The sequence below is a fragment of the Colossoma macropomum genome, unplaced genomic scaffold (assembly GCF_904425465.1).
Source record: "Colossoma macropomum unplaced genomic scaffold, Colossoma_macropomum, whole genome shotgun sequence".
Taxonomy (NCBI): Eukaryota; Metazoa; Chordata; class Actinopteri; order Characiformes; family Serrasalmidae; genus Colossoma; species Colossoma macropomum.
The window spans coordinates 898,447-925,739 of record NW_023494784.1 but is presented as its reverse complement, the minus strand read 5'-3'; the positions used below and the strand labels follow the sequence as shown (position 1 = coordinate 925,739).

Sequence of the window (27,293 nt, the reverse complement as noted above, 5' to 3'; positions counted from 1 at the left end):
GCTGAAACTTGCACATCCCACATTCATCACTACACTGCAACACTCAAAACAAACAACACAAATCGCCATCACTGTACTCAAATATAGCGTGGCTGTGTAAATCAATCTGTGATTGTAATTGGGATTACTCTCCTAATTGATCCACAGAATTTGAACACATTCAGAAATTCTTTGTCTAATTTCCATTTTGTGAGAGCAAATTAGGCAATTGTGTGTTTTCTGATTGGATAAACTCTGTGGTTCTTTTTCCAGAATGTAAAGATGTTACATGTTGCATGTCATGGTATCCCTGGCATAGGGCTGACTGATAATGTACCTCAGTTCAGGTGTGAGAAGTTGCATAATTTTGCTAAGACTTTAGACATGTGACATCAAATTCACAGTTTTTGCAGTCTTACTGTCTCATTGAAAATGGAGTGAAAACAGTGAAATTGCTGAAGAAGAAAGTGACTGATTCAAAACTGATCCTTGCTTAGCACTGCTTAACTACAGGTCTACTTCCCTTTCCTTTCACAGGTAGAGCTTCTGTTAAATGGAAAGCTAAGGACCCACATGCCACAGCTGCTTAAAAGAGAAGTGATAGAACATAGCTGTGGACAAACGAAAGGCCAAACATGCACCGAAAAGGTACCATAACAGAGGGTTAAAATAACAAAAGGAACTAAAACCAAATAAAGGAGTAATGTTGATTGATAACAATAACATTGGAATACATTGTAGTCTAGAGGCTCATGTACTACAGAATGTAGGTCGAGGTCCAGTGTGGTTCAAACTCAAGAGGGAATGACTTACAGGAGAAATCGTAGACTCTTGCTGGAAGTACCTGAAAAGGAAAAGGAACAGAACAGGGCAGAGGAAACAAACCCAGTTTAGACAGCCCTGTATACAAGACACCTGTAACTGAAAGTAACGGCCATACAGAGACACAAATGGAAGTCAGGAGCTCTAACAGAAACATTAAAACACCTTAAAGGCTTATAGAGCAAATATAAAATGTTAATAATTCAGAGAAACAATCGAAGGATATAAAATGTGGAAACTCCATACATAAGATTAAAGAATAAAATGATTGCTAATTGAAACAAGTTGTGGTGTTGGGTCACAAATCTGTATATTTTGTGAAAGAGTTTAATTTCATAATAATCAGAAATGCTACAGATTGTTTACTGTACAGTTGTGTAAACACTGTCCTTCGCAAGAGGGATGTGACATGATCTGCATATTATATGATACAAAGTTACACAGCATGCAGTCTGCAGCTACATGCCCACTGAGCTGAAAATAAAGAAGACACATTATCTGTTTTTACCTTTGTTGTTTCCTTTATTAGTACAGAACATAGCACCCAACACACACTACAGGATAACTGGACTGATTTTTGAGGCTGATTTGCCTCTCCTGGTAATTGCAAACACACACATCTCCTTCTGGGTCGCAGGGGGAGCTGGAGCCTATCCCAGCTGTCATCTGCGGAAGGCAGGATACACCCTGGACAGGTCGCCAGTCCATCACAGATGCAATTGCCAGGAGAAGCAGATCAGCCTCAAAAATCAGCCCAATTATTAAATACCTCAAAATACAGGAAGTCGTTGCTGAGGCCCTGTCTGCAAGCCTGGCTTTATGATTGTAACTGAACAGGTCACTACTTTTATGTCTATACAAACAGTTGGGCATTAAACAGATCTGCACAAGTGTTTACCTTCAAACAGATGGCTGATTTTGTACATAATACATACCTAATAATTAGCAATATAGATATACAAATAATTCAAAAGGAAGACCACCAGGGCCTTTTTTACACAACACTAAAATATCTAAATTAGAAGCTAATTAATCACATAAATACAGGCCACATCATTGATTCAAACCTAAAACTGCTTATGAAATCATGTTTCTTGAACTGTCACCTCTCTCGTAGGGCACCTATGAATCTTTAATGACCTCAAATGTCTGAAGCTCTTCCTGCACTCTGAGCAGTAATATGGCTTCTCTCCTGTGTGGATGCGCTGGTGTACTTTGACACTGTTGTGCAGAGCAAAACTCTTCCCACACACTGAGCAGTGATACGGTTTCTCTCCTGTGTGAACAAGCTGGTGTACCTGGAGATTACTCTGTCTCTTAAAGCTCTTCCCACATACGAAGCACTGATGTGGTTTCTCTCCTGAGTGAATGCGCTGGTGTTCTTTGAGATGACACTGTAAAGTAAAACCCTTTCCACACTCCAAGCAGTGATACGGTTTCTCTCCTGTGTGAATGTTCTGGTGTCTTCGGAGATGATTCTGTACAGTAAAACTCTTTGCGCATACTAGACACTGATACGGTTTCTCTCCCGTGTGAATGCGCTGGTGTTGTCGTAGGGCACCTTGTCGAATAAAGCTCTTCCCACACTCTGGGCACTGATACGGCTTCTCTCCCGTGTGAATGCGCTGATGTATTTTCAGATAACGCTGTTGACTAAACGTCTTTCCACATTCTGTGCAGTAATCCAGTTTCTTTCCTGTGTGAATGTGACTCTGGAGATTAAAACGTTTCTCACACTCTGAGTAGGGATAACGTTCCTTTCCTGTGTGAATGTGCTGATGTCTTTGGAGATGACTCTGTCGAGAAAAACTCTTCCCGCACACTAAGCACTGATAAGGTTTCTCCCCTGTGTGGATGCGCTGGTGCGCTTTGAGATGACTCCGCTGAGTAAAACTCTTCTTGCATATTGAGCACTCATACGGTTTCTCTCCAGTGTGAATGCGCTGATGCTCTTTAAGAATACTCTGCTGAGTAAAACTCTTCCCACAGTCTAGGCAGTGGTGTGCTCTCTCCTTGCTTCTATTTTTCTTTTTTTGTCTTGATATGTTACCATGGTGAATAATAGAGGAGCGTTTCCTGGATGCCATGTTCTCACGTTTCATTTTACATGATTTTACCAGTTTGGCATATTACTTTTGGAAATCTCCTGATAGATTGTGTACATAAAACATGACAGCACGCATTTCTGCAGGAGAAAAAAGAAAAAAACATTCAGTTAGTTTCAGAGGATATGTGAGTCATAATGTGATGGCATGTCTAACCTGTTATAGTTATAATATTGTGCTTTTTAGGATGTAGTAATGTGGGCAGCATTTGACTAGAATATTGTGTAGTACAGTTGGTGAAATATGTTTCTTATTTTGGAGAAACAGAACCAAAAACAGTTATTCTTGTTTACTTGTACAACCATACACTGTCTTTATGTACTACTGTAACTGTTTATCCTACACTGTAAAACTCACTCCACATCTTAATGAAAGAATTAAGTTAATACAACGTAAATACTACAGAAATTTGGAGTAATTTAATCTAAAAAAATCAAATTAACTCAAAAATGAATTGTTGAGATAGTAACTCAGTCATTTTGAGTAAGATTGTTTTTTTCAGCATATTTTGAGTTGAGGTAACTTTATTTAAAGGTATTACATTCACTATTTTTATTTAACTTGACCTTACATGCAAATACATACAGGCAAATAATAGGTTGTTTTTAAAGACAGTTGAAAATTTAGTGTTGCTTAATGTGATAGACAGCATAAATGTTTACATTTAAATGATTTGGATTTGGATTCGTGCTTTTTTCATAACTTTATTTTGATGATTTCAGACTCGAAGATCCCATCAAACAGGATCTTTGAGTTGAATAAACATATTGCAATTTAGTTTAGGCTTCTCAGCTTTACTTGATAAATGTTTGGTCAATGCAATCTTCTTGAGTAAAACTCACATCATTCCTATTGGCTCTTAGTACCATTTATTTACATATTGGGTGTGTCTCTTCACCGTCTGTGTTTTGTCATTCTCTCCAGCCTACTTTCCCCTGTGTCAACTAGCTTTATAAAATATTATGGTTCCTTCCAATCAGTATTGATTAAAAATCAGTGTGGAGGGAGCTGAGTTACTAAGTTTTTCTCTGCTGACTGGAACTTTACTGTGGCTTAGTGCTACAGGGACTACATCTGGACTATACTATCAATGTCTGGAATGACGTTACGGTGGACAAGACATTTTTACAAATGCCTATGATCACATCTGTGCAGTACAATAAGAATTTGTCAAAATGGTAGCCTGAATTTAATTTAAAATTAGTTAATTATTTTGAGTTAGAACAGCATAAACATAAGTTCAATACTCAATCATTTTAATATCAACAAATCAAATGGAATTAGTACAATTTACTCAATTTACTTTAGTGTAAGTGAGTCATTGAACTTAAACCATTTGAGGTAATCAGTTTCCTCTAATCATTTGAGTTGACTTAACTCATTAGGTTTTACAGTGTACTAATACACCATCCAGTCTGCACTTCAACATGAAACAACAAAGGGATTTGTGAAAAATGAAAAGAACCAGAACCAGAATCAGATGACACTGTCATGGAATCATAATGACATTGTGACTATAAAATACCATACACAACGTGAAAAAAATGCTGTCTAAATGGTTGTTAGAAGCTTCTCTCTGTATTTAAGCTTAAATATGTGAGTATTCACTGCTGGCTTTCTTGTTATGCATACTGACGTAAATGAACAGATTGCTGAATTTCACAGGGATTGTCATGTGTCTTTGTCAGTGTCTCGTGGAATTAAGACCATGATACCTCAGATTAAGACCTCAAGATACGCCACACTTTCCAATAAAAAAGAAGTTTCAAGCAAATTCAAATAATCCTTTATGGGAAAATATACTGTCAAAATATCTTAAAGTGGGTCTGAAGCTATATTTAGCAAGACCTGTGGCAGTCATTTTTTAAAGCAGGACCAAAAAACGTTTAGATGGGATAAAAACTATATTAATATTACAAAGACTTAAAGTCTGGTTGCAAGAAAGTGAGGCCAGTAGCCTAGTGGTAGGATAAGCGAGCCACCAACCAATCCAGCAAAAAAAAAATAAGCAATTGGTGAGTGCACATCCAGAGAATCACAAAAGTGATGAAAAGGTTCAAACTTTAAAAATTCCTAACTTAAAAGTACTTAGAGTAGAGCAACGGGGACTATGCAAGGCCACATTAATTTAATATAAGTTTTCACTTGATTTTTGTTCAAGAAAATCCATGACATAAGTGCATTTGTATGGAATCCACTAATGTTTTCTGTAACGTGAAACATCAAAGACCACCATTAAATTCCTGAACAAATCCTCACCCACTACCCTCCACTATACTAAAATCATCCATCACTCACCGTAAAGAACTGCTGCAACTACTACCTCTTAGTCTTACAGCCATTGACCAACAACCCCCAACCAAACTTTACCAGTTTGAAGGGAGTATAACTAGAAGCATTTACTATCCTTTATCCATTTCTTCACACTGTGCTTGCGTCTGCTTCTTGTGCAGAAAATGTGGTAGTAGACCAGAAAAAAGAATGCTAAAGGATTTTTCTGTACAGTATTGCATGATACCCAAAAACTTGAATTGATAATGTTACACACAGAATAACTTGGCCAGGTCTGCTCAAAGGAAAACAACACTTCTCCACTGAATCTCCACTAGATAAGAACATTAATACCTCAACAAATATAAATCCATTAATGGGATTCCCGAGTACATGTAATATAAATCATATAAAACCTTGGTCAAGCTTTGCGTTTGCCAACTATTAAAACACTATTTTAAAATAAGAACTCAGGATCTCACTCTTTAAAAAGATGGTTCTTCAAGTGTTCTTCAGTGAAGAACTCATTTAGTATGGAACCATAAACACTCAACCTTTTGCATGCCCAAGTTGTTCTTTGCATGGTGAAATGGTTGAATGTGCTGCACATGGTTCTATATAGCTCCAATAAGCGTTCTTCTTTTGTTACAAGCTTGACATTGTAACAATACTATATAATCTATATAGAACCATATAGAACGACATACAACACTTTCTTGATCCATCAGTCTGACCCTCTTAATTTAGGGTGTGAGACTGGAGTGAAGTCTGCTCGAGGGCAAAACAGCACTAATCCACTAAATGTCCACTAGATAAAAACATTAATTATTACCACCACTAATAAGAATAAATTAACATATTTTTGGTTACATGTAACAAAATGTTATTATATATATATATATATATATATATATATATATATATATATATATATATATATATATATATAAATATAAATACACACACTAACGCTTAGTGAGCTGGTGCAGTAAAAGCCAATGTAGAGCTGTTAAACTGAGTTGTACCTCGATGAGAGCAGCTCCTGTTCGTCTCCTCCAGCAACACTGTAGCAGCGCGGAGGCGTGGACTGCTGACCAGAGCGGAGCTCCTGCTTCTCCGCTTTACTGGGGTTGGAGAAGATCACTCAGACAATTAGCGCCCCCACCTGGACTGCAGGGGAACCACACTGATACAACCCAGATAGCGAGCATACATTGATCGGCACCCCGCTGACTGTTTGCCACTGCCCGTCCACCCTCGGACCACCCAGATTATTGTCCTTCATACAAGCTCAAACAAGTTTTTAAACTCCTCAAACAGATTTTAAAAATGCACAGAGACTTTTATTTTAGAAAATAAACTTTTAAAAATATTTAAAAAAAACTGATGATAAAACATTATCTTACCTACATTTAATTAACATTCATTCATTTATCTTTTACAGAATCCTAATATTAAGTGCAGTCATTCAAAAAAAAAATCACAGCAGAGATAAAAAAAAAAACCCCAAAGACATACGTCACATGCTGCAATAAAAAAGACTTTAAGGTAGGGTGCATGTGCGTTTCCTCACTGTGGAAGCCTCCTTTCATCTCGATTACACAGAGTGTTTAAATAACTTATACTTCCGTAAATACTTAGATTTGTTGGATTTTGATTGATTTCTAGGTCAAAGTTCAAGTACTCTGGCTCCTCCTGATTCTTCTCAGCCATTCCTAATCAGAGTCCACGGCACAGAAATGGGACTCAAGTGACACTTGTCTCTCTGCCTTAGGTACAGCCCTGGAGTCGAAGGTGGCAGCATTGCCACATTCAGCATTATAGGGTTGAGCGCTGGCTCTATGGTGCTGTCGGGAGCACTGTAGTGTGAGGTGCCGTGTTGTCAGTACTACGTGGAGCTCAGTGTGCAATGCAGGCACCATCTCAATACTGATGGGAGGGACAGTTCAAGACAGGGTTGGAGGGGGAGGGAGCAACCATATTGCAGGAGACCCCTGCATCCACCACAAGTCAGGCAGCGTGGACAGAAGGACAACTGCTGGATGGGGGCATGTCGTCCTGGTTTCCTCTGCCCATTTTGGAGGCTAGGCAGGGCAGTCTCAAAACATTTGGGGCTATGACTGAATTTCAGCTTCAGAAACAAGAATGACAACTCTTACCAGCACATATGCAAAATCAACATAGAACTAATAATGAATGATTATAGGTATACAAATCATTCAAGAGAAATGAAGTGCACAATCATTAGAAATGAACTAATCACACGAATGCAGGCTAGACCATTCATATACACCCCAAAAACTGCTACTTAAATCATGGTTGTTGATTCAGTAAACTCACTTGAGTCTTAAGTGGCCACTTCCCTCTTAGGGCACTTATGAATCTTTAAAGATCTTGAATGTCTAAACTTTGTCTTGCACTCTGAGCAATAATACGGTTTCTCTCCAGTGTGAATGCGCCAGTGTACTTGGAGATAACTCTGGTGCATAAACCTCTTTCCACACTCTGAGCAGTAATACGGTTTCTCTCCGGTGTGAATGCGCTTGTGTGATTGAAGGTAACGCTGTACAGTAAACATCTTTCCACAGTCTGAGCATTCGTATGGTTTCTCTCCTGTGTGAATGCGTTGGTGTCTTCGAAGATGACTCCCTGAAGTAAAATTCTTCTCACACTTGAAGCAGTGATACGGTCTCTCTCCTGTGTGAATGCGTTCGTGTGTTTGGAGATGATCTAACCGAATAAAAGTCTTCCCACAGTTTGAGCAGTAATACGGTTTCTCTCCTGTATGAATACGTCGGTGTATTTGGAGAGAAGACGACTGAGTAAAACTCTTTCCACACTCAGAGCAGTGATATGGTTTCTCTCCTGTATGAATACGTCGGTGTATTTGGAGAGAAGACGGCTGAGTAAAACTCTTTTCACACTCAGAGCAGTGATATGGTTTCTCTCCTGTGTGAATACGTTGATGAATTTTGAGATAAACTTGTTGATTAAAACTCTTTCCACACTCTGAGCAACTATAAAGTTTCTCTCCTGTGTGAATGCGCTGGTGTGTTTGGAGATGACTCTGTAGAGTAAAACTCTTCCCACACTCAGAGCAGTGATGCGGTTTCTCTCCTGTGTGAATGCGCTGGTGTCTTTGGAGATGGCCAAGTCGATTAAATTTCTTTCCACACACTGAGCAACTATAAAGCTCTCCTGTGTGAATGCGCTGGTGTGTTTTGAGACCACGCAGTTCAGTAAAACTCTTTCCACACTCTGAGCAGTGGTGACTTTTCTCCTTGCTTTTATGTTTTTGTGTTTCTCTGCAAAATGTTCTGGTGTGCAGAGTACCAGAGGATGTTTTCTTTGTACTAGAGGCTGTTCTGGATGCCATATTTTCACAGTGGACTTCTCCTGATTTCAACAGCCTGACTTGTTTTCGGAAGTGTTGTTGGAAATCTTCTGATGCAATGTAAAGTGTGTAGAACGTCAGGCGCAGGAGAAGACTTGCAAGGGGACAATGTTCATCTCTGCAACAGTGGAGAAAAAAAAAAATTAAAAATCAAAACTCAATGTGAAAAACAACGCAAGGCGAATGTGGACAACATTCAGTTAATGGCAAGTTATTGTCCTACAGAGTTTAAATAAACAAAAATATTTGAAATATAATTAAATTGCAACGGGATCACTGCCCTACACAGCTTCATCAGACATTGGCATTACTAGGATGCAGACCTGGACATAATATTAATAATGATTTTTATTATGCTCATTTATGACAATATTATTTTCTGAGTCTATCTTGGCAGCACAATTTGTGAAATATTGAATAAAAGTAAAAATAGTATTCTTAGAATCAGTAACATGCTTTAATACAATGTGCTTTACTTGCTAGGTTCATCAGTGACTTTCACAGTCTATTTCTTTTACCACCCAAAGATCCTTTCATCTAGATAAGAGCAATAATAAACAAAACAAATCCAAATTCAGTAATATACAGGGTGATTCAAAATGATTCATCCGATTTCAAAGCGGCATATTTTTCCAACCGTGAGGCACCTTGGAACCAATCACAATCCAATTGAAAGAGGGGGTCATAGAGTTTCTGACTGTCAGTGGAAGATCCCTTCAGTCTGAGAGGAGATGAGACCCCTGAGCAGAAAGCGTTCTGCGTTCTCCACTTCAATAAGAGTGAATCTGTCATAACTGTGCAGTGATTTCCTTCTGCAGTGAAGCTCCAACAGCTCAGAGTGTTCGTCGTTGGTTCCACAACACTGGATGATCTCTGAAATCACACTGAAAGAGCCGAGAGTGCAGCGACACCCGACATGCTCAATCCAGTATGGGATGAATTTGACTATGGCATTGATGTTGTCCGTACAGCTGGAGGAGGTTCATACTGAGCACTAGTAAAACTACATAAACTAGTAAATAAACTTTATGCTCATTTAAACCATTTACAGTTTTCTGCATTGATCTGTAATGATTTACAAGGGAAATAAGTCATTTTGAAATTGGATGAATCTTTTTGAATCACCCTGTATTTTTGAAGGTCATGTAAATAAATTCATTACGCATAAAGAAAATGTTTGCCAAGCCCAACTGGAAAAACACTGTTTTCAACCAAGATCTGAGGATGTACATCCCCATTTCCAAAAAAGTTGGGACGCTGTGCAAAATGTAAATGAAAACAAAATGCAATGATATGCAAATTATTTAAAAATGAAAATTGTACTAAGACAACATGTCAAATGCTAAAACAGAGAAATTTGATTGTTTTTTGAAAAATATATGCCCATTTTGAATTTGATGCCAACAACACATTCTGTGTTGTATCACCTCTTCTTTTAACAGCACTCTGTAAGTGTTTGGGAACTGAGGAGACACTGCTGTAGTTTTGAAAGTGAAATGTTTTCCTGTTCTTGTTTGATACAGGATTTCAGCTGCAAAACAGTTCGGGGTCTCCTTTGTCGTACTTCTCGTTTTGTAAAGTGCATTAAAATATTTTTAGTGGTGACAGGCCTGGACTGCAGACAGGCCAGTTTAGCACCATAACTTTTTTTTACTATAGTGCCATGCTGCTATAATACATGCAAAATGTGGTTTTATATTGTTTTGCTGAAATAATCAAGGCCTTCCCTGAAACGATGTCATCTGGATGGCAACATATGTTGCTAAAACATGTATATATCATTCAGCATTAATGGTGCCTTCACAGATGTGCACATCACCCATGCCATGTGCACTAATGCCCCCCTATACCATCATGAATACTGGCTTTTGAACTGTGCGCTGATAACAAGCCTGATGGTCTTTAGCCCGGAGGACACAGTGTCCATGATTTCCAAAAAGAATTTCAAATGTTGATTGGTCGGACCACAGGACACTTTTCCACTTCCCCTCAGTCCATTTTAAATGAGCTCGAGCCCAGAGAAGGTGGCATGGTTTCTTCTTAACTTGCACTTGTGGATGCAGCGACAAACCGTTTTCACAGACAGTGGTTTTCAGAAGTGTTTCTGAGCCCATGCAGCGATTTCCACTACAGAATCATGTCTGTGTTTAATGCAGTGCTGCCTGAGGGCCCAAAGATCACGGCCAGCATATACTGTTTTTTGGCCTCGTCCCTTACATACAGAGATTTCTCCAGATTCTCTGAATCTTTTAATGATATTATGTACCGTAGGTGATGAAAAGCAAAAGTTCTTTGCTATTTTACGCTGAGAAACATTATTCCTGAATTGTTGCACTATTTGATGGTGCAGTCTTTCACAGAGTGGTGAACCCCTCCTCATCTTTACTTCTGAAAGACTCCGCCTCTCTGAGATACTCTTTTATACCCAATCATGTTACTGACCTGTTGCCAATCAACCACCAGGTGTTTTTTTTTAGCAATACATAACTTTACCAGCCTTTTGTTGCCGCCGTCCCAACTTTTTTGGAACGTGCTGTTGGTGTCAAATTCAAAATGGGCAAATATTTTTCAAAAAAACAATAAAATTTCTCAGTTTTGACATTGGATATGTCTTTCTACTATTTCATAAATCAAATAAATGTAGGGTTTAAATGATTTGCACATCATTGCATTTAGTTTTTATTTACATTTTGCACAGCGTTCCATTTTTTTTGGAAATGTGGTTGTACGTGTTTACATGTTAACATCACGTGCAGGCTCAGAAAGAAGGTCCGGCTTGATGTTTAGGATCTAATGATCTCAAAATCAAAATCTCAAAGTCCTTCACCAAGTGTTGATCAAGTTCTCTTTGAATTCTCTTTTAATCATCAGATTCAACCACTTGGGATGGGGTCTGAAGGACAATCCATGCTATACGATGTTCTTCTGCATGCTGCATGCAGTTACACATTTCCACCAGAGAGGTCTCTAAATCCCCAAACTTGCATAGTATAGTATAGTCAGAGTGGTTTGATGTGAGGAAGCACCAATTTAGAGAGACTTATCTTTACAGCAGTTGTGGTAGACATTTGAAGAGCTTACTGTCTCTAAAGGCTCCCTCACAGAAAGTTACTACGCATAATGGTTATGAATATACTGCCTGACGTCAGACAGTTTAAAGAAGGTTTCAGTTTAAACATATTTTTTTTAATCCATTAATGTGGTAAGGTACATGCAAGGCATTGAATAATCTGCAAAGAAAACTTTATTTCAGATTTTACCATCATGACCATTAAATATAAAACTAGGGTTCACTGGTGCTTTTGAATAGTAAACAAAATGGCTATATTTGTATTGTAGACATCATGACTTTTGGTTCTCATCACTGCTGTAGAAAAATGGGAAACCACATCAAGGCACCCTGAATGTCTCTGAATAATGGCAGAATCCTCCTTTAAGACTATCAGGCCGAACAAGCTCATGTTGAAACTCAGGGCCTCCACAATTCCATATACAAATAAAGAAAACCTCTACCTTGTTAATTTTACACTTCTAAACTGTTATTTAAGCTGTAACCTTTTCTGCTGTACACAAGATTGTAAATCCATCTATAATAACAACCTAAGATAAGGATTGAGTAGTGATATAACAAATTTTGGCCTCATTTTCTCTGATGATGAGACCACATACTATTAATTGGAAAAGAATAATATTCCTGTTGATTATTTCTACAAAACCAAAAGGGACTGATTCTGGATTTTAGGAGAAACACCTACAGTCATATCTTTGCTGTCAGACCAAACTTCATATCACCAAAATCTTACTTTACAGGAGAAGACAAAAACATTAAGATGCAATATGACTCAATATTACAATCTTTTTTTGTAAGGCGTTTTGGTCAGTTTCTGTTGGGGTCCGTGTGCCTTCTGTTCATTTGATTTTCATTTTAAAATCCAGTATTGAAAACTCGGTTTTTGGTTCGGTTATTGTCAGTGAAAAAAAATCAAGAAACAACTTAATTTACAGTTTCACAAACTAATCATAAAATCAAATAACAAACAAACAGAAATAGAATAAAGGGTCATATTACCCATATCATCCACACTTATAAACTACCATTACTTTGAGCGGAAATAAAGTGCAGAGCGCAGAAGCTCAGAATACAGGCCTGTAGTTCTGACATATTGGTAGACTTTATTACGTTTGGTTTGGTATTATGTGTTGGTGTTTGTATATTTGACGTGCACAGCTGTGCTCTACCTGCAAAACAATGAAACGATATGAGAAAGAGACTCCTCTGAGTACTGCACTCCTGCCACCTAACGCGGGGGCTTCATACTCCTCAGACCAGCGGCTGAGAAGCAAGCTTAGACCATCTGAAGCCAGCTAACAACAAAAGCTGGTATTAGATGTTTCAGTAGAATTTTCAGAACATCATATAAATCACATATGAAGGCTAAACAAAATGATGTACCTTTGCTGAACTAAACGAGGAAAACACTGTTTTCCAACATGACCCAAAGACCTATATGTAAGTTCTCCAGTTCAGTGAAGTCTGGATTAAAGCTGCTCCTGAGCTGGTCTCCATATTTTCACCCTGCTGTTCAGAAAGTGAACATCTCTCCCAGCGTTAGTGAGCTGGTGCAGTAAAAGCCAGTGTAGAGCTGTTAAACTGAGTTGTACCTCGATGAGAGCAGCTCCTGTTCGTCTCCTCCAACAACACTGTAGCAGCGCGGAGGCGTGGACTGCTGACCAGAGCGGAGCTCCTGCTTCTCTGCTTTACTGGGGTTGGAGAAGCTCACTGACACAATTAGCGCCCCCACCTGGACTGCAGGGGGACCACACTGATACAATTAGCGCCCCCACCTGGACTACAGGGGAACCACACTGATACAATTAGCGCCCCCACCTGGACTGCAAAGGGACCACACTGCTTGATGGAGTCAAACCCCGCCTCCTGCACCAAGATTGACCAGTTGTTCATATGAGCGTCCGCCGATTGGGCACCATAGTAACCACAGAACGCTGATGAGCTCAGCAGCACTGAAGACTCCAGAGCGGTTAGAAACAAAAGATCTAAGAAACGGATTTTATCTTCAGTTCACAGTCGGTGTAAACCATTTAATTACCACCAGAATTCAGTCAGGCTCAGACCTCTGTTCTCAACACAGATTTATTTAAGATGTAATATTGGGAGGTTTGTTTTAGTTTTGATAGAAAAAATACAATTTATTACGTTTAAAGTGAAAATGTTAGAGTGAAAGTTAGACCTTTGTTAGATTAGTCAGAAAGTTACAAAGTTGCTGACGGCTGGCTGGCAATCTAGCATCAGCATTATCTTTGTCTACAGTTGCATTTAATTCTATTGTTTTTATCATAAATTATTATTAATATTATTAACAGCATAGTAGTACTACCACTACTACTACTTCTACTACTGCTACTAATAGTAATATAATAAATGATTAAATATACATAATATTAATTTAATCATAAACAAAATGACATTTCAAGTGTTTCTATTTTACAGTCTTTTGTTTTTGTCACAATTAAAATGAAGTGGAATCTTTAACATAAAATCCAAATATAAAATTTTTGTGTTGTACTTGAATTAATAACACATTTGATAAAGACTAGAACTGATCTGATATATAAATTACACATTCTGTAAAATGTTGATGGCAAACAGATGCACGATTCCCAATGCTTGATTTGACCAATTAAAATAGCGCTGCTTTGAAGTTGTATTATATTTAATGAAGTTTTACAGCTGGAAGCTTCAAAACACCAAAAAGACCTTCAAATATATTCAGCTATAAATGTTGTTTATAATCAGATCTCCAAAGTTTGTTAAGTGTTTGTCTGAGGCAGTGCTAAGTTTGGCAGCTAAATTGGATTTAGTTTTAGTCTTAGTCTAAAATGTATATTAGTTTTAGTCATTTAATTATTGTTAGTTTTAGTCTAGTTTTAGTTGATGAAAACTAAAAACATTTTAGCCAAGTTTTCGTTTAAATTTCTAAAGAGTCTAATTTTGTGTATTTTTAAAGGTTTTACTATTTTAGAGGTACTATTCATAACTTTAATAAACAATAGCTTAAAAATACACAGATACAAATGTGTACATACAATACAGATACACTGTGACCGAACAGAATCTGAACTGCATAAAGAGTTACAACAGCAACAACATATTCTCCTCCTCTTCCTCCTCCTACTGCTATTGCTACTGCAGTACAGATTAACACTAATGCTATGTTCACATATTTGCACTGAAAAAAGTCATTCTGCACTTTGTGAGTTGCACAGGCAACAACAGCATGAAGCTATGAAAACGTTGCCATGGTGAGCACAGTGCTGGTGAAAATGGCTGATTTTCAGAGGAGAGCATTATTAGTGTGGAGTGTTTATTCCAGGTGGAGAAAGTCAGAAGGACGATATGTACTCTTTTATTTTTGTTGTATTACTCTGGGTTTGTCTGGAATTCAACAACGTGACGTTTGGTGTCAATGGCTCCCCAAAAAATCTGGTTTATTCCACCCCTGCGGTCAATCAGAAAATTCTGCCATGGCTCCTCGGTTCTCATCACGTTTTATTCATGAAAAATAGGTTATCATCGAATATTTCATCATAGTTTTCATTAAAGCAATTAACACTGGTCTGAGGTCTCCATCAGCTTGAAAAAGAACATGAGGATCAGCTTATTAACTGATCTCTACATTACATTCCCAAAAACAGGGTATGTTTACAAGTTCAAACGTAGGCTAGTTGTAATGTAAGTGTTCACTAAGTTCAGGTTTACGCATTACTAAATCAGAACATGTTGCACCACACAAACTAGTTTGAAAGCTGAGCTTAGTGGCTACTAAATATCCCCAAACAGGTGTATGTTTTGGGAAAAATATCTAAAAACACATGAACATCACAGTCAAAAAACAATTTTTTTGGTTACTAAGCTAAAAACTCTAAATGCTGTACGCTGTGATTTTCTTCACAGCTCTAATCATCGCCCTGGTTTAAACTCCAAGCATGAAGCTAAACACCCACAGCTCCAGCTCAGAGAGACTCAGCAGCCGAAAGGTTAAACTGAGGCTGCTGTTGTGTCGGTTATCCAGAAACGGGCGTATAAAAAGCTGCGTATTTGGTTTCTTATTCAGTTTAACCTGTATACATCGGTCTCTTCTAGGCTGGATATTCAGTCAGTGTTATCGTTCTGTTAAAGGACGCTTTAGTTAGTTGTTAGTTAAGACATGACTTACGAATTTGAGGTGCAACCAAATTTAGTACAAGGACAGTAAGAAACTCACTAGTGTAACTAAGGAATAAAGACTTGACACACAAACTTAAGTATAAATTTGCACAAAACTGGTGCAGCCCAGTCCTGATCATGAACTATTTGCTATCTATAGTTGATGTAGCAGTAGACTATAGAGAAACGGTGCAAAGCGTCCAAAAACACCTGGACCACAGCGAGCTCACACTGGAACCACAGAGCTGGGGTCATTTTTTGAACAAGATGGAGCTGGAGCAACATCAAGGGCTCCAACACGGGCAGAAACATAAGACAAATTATAACAATCTAAATTATATCTCTATTTATGTTTCTTTTTTATCAAGAAGTATGAGAGCTTGTTTCATAGACATCAATTTAAAAATGTATACAGAAAACCTGAATAAAACTACACATTTTACATAATGGGATGAATATTATAAAAAATTCATAAACAAACAAGAAGAATATTTTGTTTAAAACATCGGGTCACAGTCTAAACAAAATGAGAATGTTGATGAAATGACTGGAATAGTCCACCCTAAAAATGACAGTAGGACTAGTCACAGCACAGTGGATGAGCTGCACAGTCAGTGTTGCTGGCATTGTGTTGTCGTCAGTGCCCCAATGTTCCCACGTCCAAAGACCCAGCCAGCACCCAGATTCATATTTTCTATTTTCTGATACGCTATACACGGAACTAGTTAGCAAACTGAGACACAGCCTGAGTTTTGTCCTCCCTCTTAATGCACTTGTGATTCATTAAGCTAGGTGAATGTCTGTAGCTCTTTCCACACTCTGAGCAGAAATACAGTTTGACTCCTCTGTGAACGCGCTGATGTACTCTAAGATTACTCAAATCAGCAAAACTCTTTCCACATTCCGAACAAAAATACGGTTTCTCTCCTGTGTGAATGCGCTGGTGTGCTTTAAGAGTGTCTCCTCTGCTAAAACTGCTTCCACAGTCTGAACAGACATACGGTTTTTCTCCGGTGTGGATGTGTTGGTGTAGATTGAGATGAGTCTTTTGACTAAAGCTCTTTCCACACTCTGAACACTGTAATGGTTTCTTTGTGTGAATGTGTTGGTGTAGTTTGAGATTATGCTGTTGAGTGAAACCCTTTCCACACTCTGAGCAGTGATGCAGTTTCTCTCCAGTGTGAATGCGCTGGTGTGCTTTAAGAGTACCTCTTTTGCGGTAACTCTTGCCACAGTCTGAACAAACATAACATTTCTCTGTGTGAATGCGCTGATGAACTTTGAGATTACGCTGACCAGTGAAACTTTTCCCACACGCCAGGCAGCAGTGAGTTCTCTCCTTGCCTGTATTTCTCTGTGTTCTTCTGGAAGATCTTTCAGAGGATGATTTTTGGGTACTGCAGTTTCTTCTGAAATCCATTTTCAAATGTTTTATCTGCCCTAATTTAAGAACATTTGAACCTTGCCTCTTGACAGAATCACTTCCATGAAGGCAGAAATAAATTTAAAGCTGGAAAAGACTTGATGCAGGACTGCAGTTCTGAAAAAGAAAAAGAGTAAAGAAAATCAGAAATGCAACAAAAATATCTAAAAATCATAAACTTAGAATTTTAGCTCTGTTTAGCCAGTCTGGATGCATTCTATGCATTACGTTGTGGAGGCGTTTTGCTGGAACAGAGGCTAGTGCATTCAGAAAAATGCACCAGTAACATTACGAAGAAGGACGATTATCTAGAAATCCTGAAGTAACATCTTAGTACATCAATTAGAAAGTTAAATCTGTTCTTAGATGTAAATGTAACTGTTATCACTAGAAGAGCTTTCCTTCATCTTTGTATTATTGAAATACTAAGAAATCCGGATGCAGAAAAGCTAGTACATGCCTTTATTACCTCAAGGCTGGATTACTGCAATACCCTGCTGCCTGGATGTTCCAGCAAAAGCCTTAACAAGCTTCAGTTCAGCTTCAAGCTACAGAACGCTGCAGCAAAAACTAGAAGTTTGACCATATCAGCCCAGTTTTATCAAAACTACACTGGTTGCCAATTAAATTTTGCATTCATTACAACATTATTTTACAGACACATACAGCTCTGAACGCCGAATTATTATAAAACATTTTCATACAAAGCCCCCAAAGCTTTGGAATAACCTTCCGGTCAGTGTTTGAGATTCAGACACAGTCTCAGTCTACTTGTTTACTCGAGCCTTTGGTACTTAGTTTTCCCTGTTAGATAAAAGGTGCAGATCTGGGGGTTCGTGGTCATAGAATATTATGGTAAACTGGGAGTGTCGGTGCTGTCGTCCTGCTGTCCTCATGCGTTCACTCAGGTTTGCTGATTGTGGGGCGGAGGGGCGCCGACATCTCAAGGAGTCTCATGACTCTGTTACTTTCTGTCTCTCCATCTTAGTGAGGCTGTAATAGCTCGACCTGCCGGAGTCTCTGCTGCTCTGTTAACCCTGTAAGATGTAATCAGTCTCTCTGTATGAATCTCTATATATCCCTCAATCCCCACCATAGACAACTCTATAAATCGCTCATTCATGCGGAGCTCCTGCTTCTCTGCTTTACTGGGGTTGGAGAAGCTCACTGGTGAAGGACTGGAAACACATAATCACAGAGCCTGTTGGAGTAAGGTTTTTTTTAGTTCTACTGCGCTTGACCAATTATTCATATGAGCGTTGCCAATTGGTCACCATCGTAACCACAAAACGCAGAGGAGCTTCAGCAGCACTGAGGACTCCACACCGGTTAGAAACAAAAGATCTAAGAAGCAAATTTAATCTTCAATTCACAGTCGGTGTAAACCATTAAATTACCACCAGAATTCAGTCAGGCTCAGATCTCTGTTCTCAACACAGATTTATTTAAGATGTAATATTGGGAGGTTTGTTTAGAGAGAAGTATGTTTAGTTTTTATATATTTTTATCTTTAAAGTGAAAAAGCAAAATTAGACCTTTTTTAGGTAAGTTAGCTTTTCATCAGAAAGCCACCAAGTTGCTGACTGTAGGCTGGATATCCAGCATTATTATTAACTTGCTAGTTGCTTTGAATGATACTGTTTTTTTTTTTGTTGTTTTTTTTGCTATTATTGGTGACACACTACTAATAATAACATTACTAATAATAAACCATAAAATAAACATCCATAATATTAATCATAATAATTACTTGATTGACATTTTAAGCGTTTCTATTTTACAGCAATTTATTTGTCATAATTGAAGTAAGTGTGTTAAGACAAAATACAAATATCGTATTTTTGTGTTGTACTTTGCCTAAACACATTTCTTTTGATAAATGAGTTTAGAACTAATTAGACACTCTACATTCTGTAACACTTAATCTGCTTTTCCACTGCGAAATAAAGCTCGACTTGACTCTACTGGCTTTTGGTACCAGCTACTTTGTTTTCCACTGCAGATATAGCCCCCCTTAATGGAGCTGGTCATCTTATCGATGCTGCATGAAACTGCCCAGATGTGAAGGAGACAAATTTTGTTCAGAAGAGGCTGATGGCAGTAGGATCACAGACTGCTGAAAAAACAGGAGAGTTTAGGAAACACTGCATCAGAGTTCAGATGACGAGACAATTCTGGTTGTTCAAAAGAGGCAACACAAGAGTTTATGCTAACCTGGTAGCTAACGTTAGCATATGTGTTTAGCAATTCTCTTCGACCAAATTAGCAGTCTGTAGCATTTTAACATCACCTTTTGGTATCAGCTCAGCTCACTTGGAACCGCGATGGAGGTAATAACAAAAATAGTACCAGGTACAAGATATGCCTCGTGCAATACCAAAAAGGGGAGTAGAGTCAAGTTGAACCTGTACCATGTAGTGGAAAAGCGGCTTTACATACCAAACAGATGCAAGATTCACAAGGTTTGATTTGACCAAAGAACCGCTGCTTATGAAGACTCATCATAACAATCATGTTTTACAACTGGAGGCTTCAAAACACCAAAAAGAACTTCAAACCTTTTCAGGTAAAAATGTTGCGCCACTCGGGAGCCCGTCTAAGCGTTGGCCCTATCATCAGAAGATCGCGAGTTCGATCCCTGGTGATGCTACAGCTGTTCGTAGCCGGGAGTCCAAGAGAGCACAATTGGCCTCGCTCTCTCTGGGTGGGTAGGATGGCCCCTCCCTCTCCTCCCATCACTCAGCGCGATGCTAGTCAGCGCAGGCGTCTGTTCCTCCGAGCGCGTTCGGCTGTCCAGTGACGTTGCGTGAGCGGCAGTTCGAAAAGAAGCGGTAGCTAGTTTCACAGGTCTCGGAGGAAGCCTGTGTTAGCCTTCACCCTCCTAGCGTTGGTAGTATCATGTGATTGGGGGAGTTCTAACTAGCGGGTGGACTTGGAAACTACTAAATTGGGGAGAAAATCTTAAGAAGAACTTTCTGCTTAAAACCCACTTATACAGTTTTGACGAAGATTCTGACTCACCAATGTTCTCTTATGTGGGATTTGTTCTTAGGTAAGAACAGATTCTACACACACTCAAGAGCGCAAAGGTGAGAACAGTTCTGCGCTTTAAGAACATGTCATGAATCTGACGTAGACTTTTTCTTAGGACATTTCTCAAGAACCCATATAAGAACTTTGGAAGATATTTTGGTGAATGAGGCCTAATCAGATCTCCAAAGTTTGTTAAGTGTTAGTCTGATACTGATATACAAGCAGAATGCATCCAAACTGCATCTGAAATCAGCACAACAGACTTCATCGATTCGCGTCCGAGATATTTTAAGAAATCTTTGTTAACAAACAAGAGAATGGAAAAGGATTAGTGACTTATGAGAACATTTTGTCAAAAAAATGACTTGGAAACAATATTTTTTATTTGTTAGGCTCCAAGAGCTCTGCAGTTCAGTAGTTTGCATGCTACCCAGGTAATCAGACTCTTCTAGGGTGTCTCATTGTAGAGTATCTTCTTTTCTAAAACTCTTCCCACAGTCTGAACACGGAAATGGTTTCTCTCCAGTGTGAATGCGCTGATGAACTCTGAGATGGAATCCACGAGTAAAACTTTTCCCACACTCCAGGCAGCGGTGAGTTCTCTTCTTGTCTGTATTTTCCTGTGTTTCTCCAGAAGATCTTTTAGGCAATGGTTTCTCTGTACTGCAGTTTCTTTTGAAAGCCATATTCAAATGTTTAACCTGATCGAGTGCAAAGAATGTTTCTACTACTACACAATCAGACTTCTAAACAGGTCACTGCCCTCCTCCTCTTTAAGGCCCCTAATCACCCACCACAGACAACTCTACAAAACCCTCAAACACCCACCACAGACAACTCTACAATACCCTCAAACACCCACCACAGACAACTCTACAAAACTCTCAAACACCCACCACAGACAACTCTACAAAACCCTCAAACACCCACCACAGACAACTCTACAAAACCCTCAAAGACCCACCACAGACAACTCTACAATACCCTCAAACACCCACCACAGACAACTCTACAATACCCTCAAACACCCACCAAAGAAAACTCTACAATACCCTCAAACACCCACCACAGACAACTCTACAAAACCCTCAAACACCCACCACAGACAACTCTACAATACCCTCAAACACCCACCACAGACAACTCTACAATACCCTCAAACACCCACCACAGACAACTCTACAATACCCTCAAACACACACCACAGACAACTCTACAAAACCCCCCATCACCCACCATAGACACCTCTATTAAACCCTAAATCACCCACCACAGACAACTCTACAATACCCTCAAACACCCATCACAGACAACTCTACAAAACCCTCAAACACCCACAACAGACAACTCTACAATACCCTCAAACACCCACCACAGACAACTCTACAAAACCCTCAAACACCCACAACAGACAACTCTACAAAACCCTCAAACACCCACAACAGACAACTCTACAAAACCCTCAAACACCCACCACAGACAACTCTACAATACCCTCAAACACCCACAACAGACAACTCTACAAAACCCTCAAACACCCACCACAGACAACTCTACAATACCCTCAAACACCCACCACAGACACCTCTATAAAACCCCCATCACCCGCCATAGACACCTCTATAAAACCCCCCATCACCCACCACAGACAACTCTACAATACCCTCAAACACCCACAACAGACAACTCTACAAAACCCTCAAACACACACCACAGACAACTCTACAAAACTCTCAAACACCCACCACAGACAACTCTACAAAACCCTCAAACACCCACCACAGACAACTCTACAAAACCCTCAAACACCCACAACAGACAACTCTACAAAACCCTCAAACACCCACCACAGACAACTCTACAATACCCTCAAACACCCACCACAGACAACTCTACAAAACCCTCAAACACCCACCACAGACAACTCTACAAAACCCTCAAAGACCCACCACAGACAAGTCTACAATACCCTCAAACACCCACCACAGACAACTCTACAATACCCTCAAACACCCACCAAAGAAAACTCTACAATACCCTCAAACACCCACCACAGACAACTCTACAAAACCCTCAAACACCCACCACAGACAACTCTAAAATACCCTCAAACACCCACCACAGACAACTCTACAATACCCTCAAACACACACCACAGACAACTCTACAAAACCCCCCATCACCCACCATAGACACCTCTATTAAACCCTAAATCACCCACCACAGACAACTCTACAATACCCTCAAACACCCACCACAGACAACTCTACAAAACCCTCAAACACCCACAACAGACAACTCTACAATACCCTCAAACACCCACCACAGACAACTCTGCAATACCCTCAAACACCCACCACAGACAACTCTACAAAACCCTCAAACACCCACCACAGACAACTCTACAAAACCCTCAAACACCCACCACAGACAACTCTACAAAACCCTCAAACACCCACAACAGACAACTCTACAAAACCCTCAAACACCCACCACAGACAACTCTACAATACCCTCAAACACCCACCACAGACACCTCTATAAAACCCCCATCACCCGCCATAGACACCTCTATAAAACCCCCCATCACCCACCACAGACAACTCTACAATACCCTCAAACACCCACCACAGACAACTCTACAATACCCTCAAACACCCACCACAGACAACTCTACAAAACCCTCAAACACACACCACAGACAACTCTACAAAACCCTCAAACACCCACCACAGACAACTCTACAAAACCCTCAAACACCCACCACAGACAACTCTACAAAACCCTCAAACACCCACCACAGACAACTCTACAATACCCTCAAACACCCACCACAGACAACTCTACAAAACCCTCAAACACCCACCACAGACAACTCTACAAAACTCTCAAACACCCACCACAGACAACTCTACAAAACCCTCAAAGACCCACCACAGACAAGTCTACAATACCCTCAAACACACACCACAGACAACTCTACAATACCCTCAAACACCCACCAAAGAAAACTCTACAATACCGTCAAACACCCACCACAGACAACTCTACAAAACCCTCAAACACCCACCACAGACAACTCTACAATACCCTCAAACACCCATCACAGACAACTCTACAAAACCCTCAAACACCCACCACAGACAACTCTACAATACCCTCAAACACCCACCACAGACAACTCTACAAAACCCTCAAACACCCACAACAGACAACTCTACAAAACCCTCAAACACCCACCAAAGACAACTCTACAAAACCCTCAAACACCCACCACAGACAACTCTACAAAACCCTCAAACACCCACCACAGACAACTCTACAAAACCCTCAAACACCCATCACAGACAACTCTACAAAACTCTCAAACACCCACCAAAGAAAACTCTACAATACCCTCAAACACCCACCACAGACAACTCTACAAAACTCTCAAACACCCACCACAGACAACTCTACAATACCCTCAAACACCCACCACAGACAAGTCTATAAAAACCCCCAATTACCCACCACAGACAACTCTACAAAACCCTCAAACACCCACCAAAGACAACTCTACAAAACCCTCAAACACCCACCACAGACAACTCTACAAAACCCTCAAACACCCACCACAGACAACTCTACAATACCCTCAAACACCCATCACAGACAACTCTACAAAACCCTCAAACACCCACCACAGACAACTCTACAATACCCTCAAACACCCACCACAGACAACTCTACAAAACCCTCAAACACCCATCACAGACAACTCTACAAAACCCTCAATCACCCGTCAAAGACATCTCTATAAAACTGCCGATCACCCACCATAGACACCTTTATAAAACCACCAGACACCTCTATAAAACCCCCCATCACCCACCATAGACACCTCTATTAAACCCTCAATCACCCACCACAGACAAGTCTATAAAAACCCCCAATTACCCACCACAGACAACTCTACAAAACTCTCAAACACCCACCAAAGAAAACTCTACAATACCCTCAAACACCCACCACAGACAACTCTACAAAACTCTCAAACACCCACCACAGACAACTCTACAAAACCCTCAAACACCCACCACAGACAACTCTACAATACCCTCAAACACCCACCACAGACAACTCTACAATACCCTCAAACACCCACCAAAGAAAACTCTACAAAACCCTCAAACACCCACCACAGACAACTCTACAATACCCTCAAACACCCACCACAGACAACTCTACAATACCCTCAAACACCCACCACAGACAACTCTACAATACCCTCAAACACACACCACAGACAACTCTACAAAACCCCCCATCACCCACCATAGACACCTCTATTAAACCCTAAATCACCCACCACAGACAACTCTACAATACCCTCAAACACCCATCACAGACAACTCTACAAAACCCTCAAACACCCACCACAGACAACTCTACAATACCCTCAAACACCCACCACAGACAACTCTACAAAACTCTCAAACACCCACAACAGACAACTCTACAAAACCCTCAAACACCCACAACAGACAACTCTACAAAACCCTCAAACACCCACCACAGACAACTCTACAATACCCTCAAACACCCACAACAGACAACTCTACAAAACCCTCAAACACCCACCACAGACAACTCTACAATACCCTCAAACACCCACCACAGACAACTCTATAAAACCCCCATCACCCGCCATAGACACCTCTATAAAACCCCCCATCACCCACCACAGACAACTCTACAATACCCTCAAACACCCACAACAGACAACTCTACAAAACCCTCAAACACCCACCACAGACAACTCTACAAAACCCTCAAACACCCACCACAGACAACTCTACAAAACCCTCAAACACCCACCACAGACAACTCTACAAAACCCTCAAACACCCACAACAGACAACTCTACAAAACCCTCAAACACCCACCACACACAACTCTACAATACCCTCAAACACCCACCACAGACAACTCTACAAAACCCTCAAACACCCACCAGACAACTCTACAAAACCCTCAAACACCCACCACAGACAACTCTACAAAACCCTCAAAGACCCACCACAGACAAGTCTACAATACCCTCAAACACCCACCACAGACAACTCTACAATACCCTCAAACACCCACCAAAGAAAACTCTACAATACCCTCAAACACCCACCACAGACAACTCTACAAAACCCTCAAAAACCCACCACAGACAACTCTACAAAACCCTCAAACACCCACCACAGACAACTCTACAATACCCTCAAACACACACCACAGACAACTCTACAAAACCCCCCATCACCCACCATAGACACCTCTATTAAACCCTAAATCACCCACCACAGACAACTCTACAATACCCTCAAACACCCACCACAGACAACTCTACAAAACCCTCAAACACCCACAACAGACAACTCTACAATACCCTCAAACACCCACCACAGACAACTCTACAAAACCCTCAAACACCCACAACAGACAACTCTACAAAACCCTCAAACACCCACCAAAGACAACTCTACAAAACCCTCAAACACCCACCACAGACAACTCTACAAAACCCTCAAACACCCACCACAGACAACTCTACAAAACCCTCAAACACCCATCACAGACAACTTTACAAAACCCTCAATCACCCGTCAAAGACATCTCTATAAAACTGCCGATCACCCACCATAGACACCTTTATAAAACCACCAGACACCTCTATAAAACCCCCCATCACCCACCATAGACACCTCTATTAAACCCTCAATCACCCACCACAGACAAGTCTATAAAAAACCCCCAATTACCCACCACAGACAACTCTACAAAACTCTCAAACACCCACCAAAGAAAACTCTACAATACCCTCAAACACCCACCACAGACAACTCTACAAAACTCTCAAACACCCACCACAGACAACTCTACAAAACCCTCAAACACCCACCACAGACAAGTCTATAAAAACACCCAATCACCCACCACAGACAACTCTACAAAACCCTCAAACACCCACCACAGACAACTCTACAAAACCCTCAAACACCCATCACAGACAACTCTACAAAACCCTCAATCACCCGTCAAAGACATCTCTATAAAACTGCCGATCACCCACCATAGACACCTTTATAAAACCACCAGACACCTCTATAAAACCCCCCATCACCCACCATAGACACCTCTATTAAACCCTCAATCACCCACCACAGACAAGTCTATAAAAACCCCCAATTACCCACCACAGACAACTCTACAAAACTCTCAAACACCCACCAAAGAAAACTCTACAATACCCTCAAACACCCACCACAGACAACTCTACAAAACTCTCAAACACCCACCACAGACAACTCTACAATACCCTCAAACACCCATCACAGACAACTCTACAAAACCCTCAAACACCCACCACAGACAACTCTACAAAACCCTCAAACACCCATCACAGACAACTCTACAAAACCCTCAATCACCCGTCAAAGACATCTCTATAAAACCCCCCATCACCCACCATAGACACCTCTATTAAACCCTCAATCACCCACCACAGACAAGTCTATAAAAACCCCCAATTACCCACCACAGACAACTCTACAAAACTCTCAAACACCCACCAAAGAAAACTCTACAATACCCTCAAACACCCACCACAGACAACTCTACAAAACTCTCAAACACCCACCACAGACAACTCTACAAAACCCTCAAACACCCACCACAGACAAGTCTATAAAAACACCCAATCACCCACCACAGACAACTCTACAATACCCTCAAAAACACACCACAGACAACTCTACAAAACCCCCCATCACCCACCATAGACGCCTCTATTAAACCCTAAATCACCCACCACAGACAACTCTACAATACCCTCAAACACCCACCACAGACAACTCTACAAAACCCTCAAACACCCACAACAGACAACTCTACAATACCCTCAAACACCCACCACAGACAACTCTGCAATACCCTCAAACACCCACCACAGACAACTCTACAATACCCTCAAACATCCACCACAGACAACTCTACAAAACCCTCAAA

The 27,293-nt window shown here is 40.2% G+C and overlaps 1 protein-coding gene across 1 annotated transcript; it reads right to left on the bottom strand.

The window, feature by feature from the left end:
- Positions 1-1,372: 1,372 nt before the first annotated feature.
- On the bottom strand, positions 1,373-13,534 carry LOC118809261 (zinc finger protein 345-like). The gene is made up of 4 exons (XM_036572403.1): positions 13,460-13,534; positions 13,234-13,373; positions 7,611-8,689; positions 1,373-2,803 (listed from the first exon to the last, which is right to left on the bottom strand). Exons 1-4 carry the CDS (start codon positions 13,532-13,534, stop codon positions 1,887-1,889), a joined length of 2,211 nt encoding a protein of 736 aa, XP_036428296.1. The 3' UTR covers positions 1,373-1,886.
- Between the last annotated feature and the right edge of the window lie 13,759 nt (positions 13,535-27,293).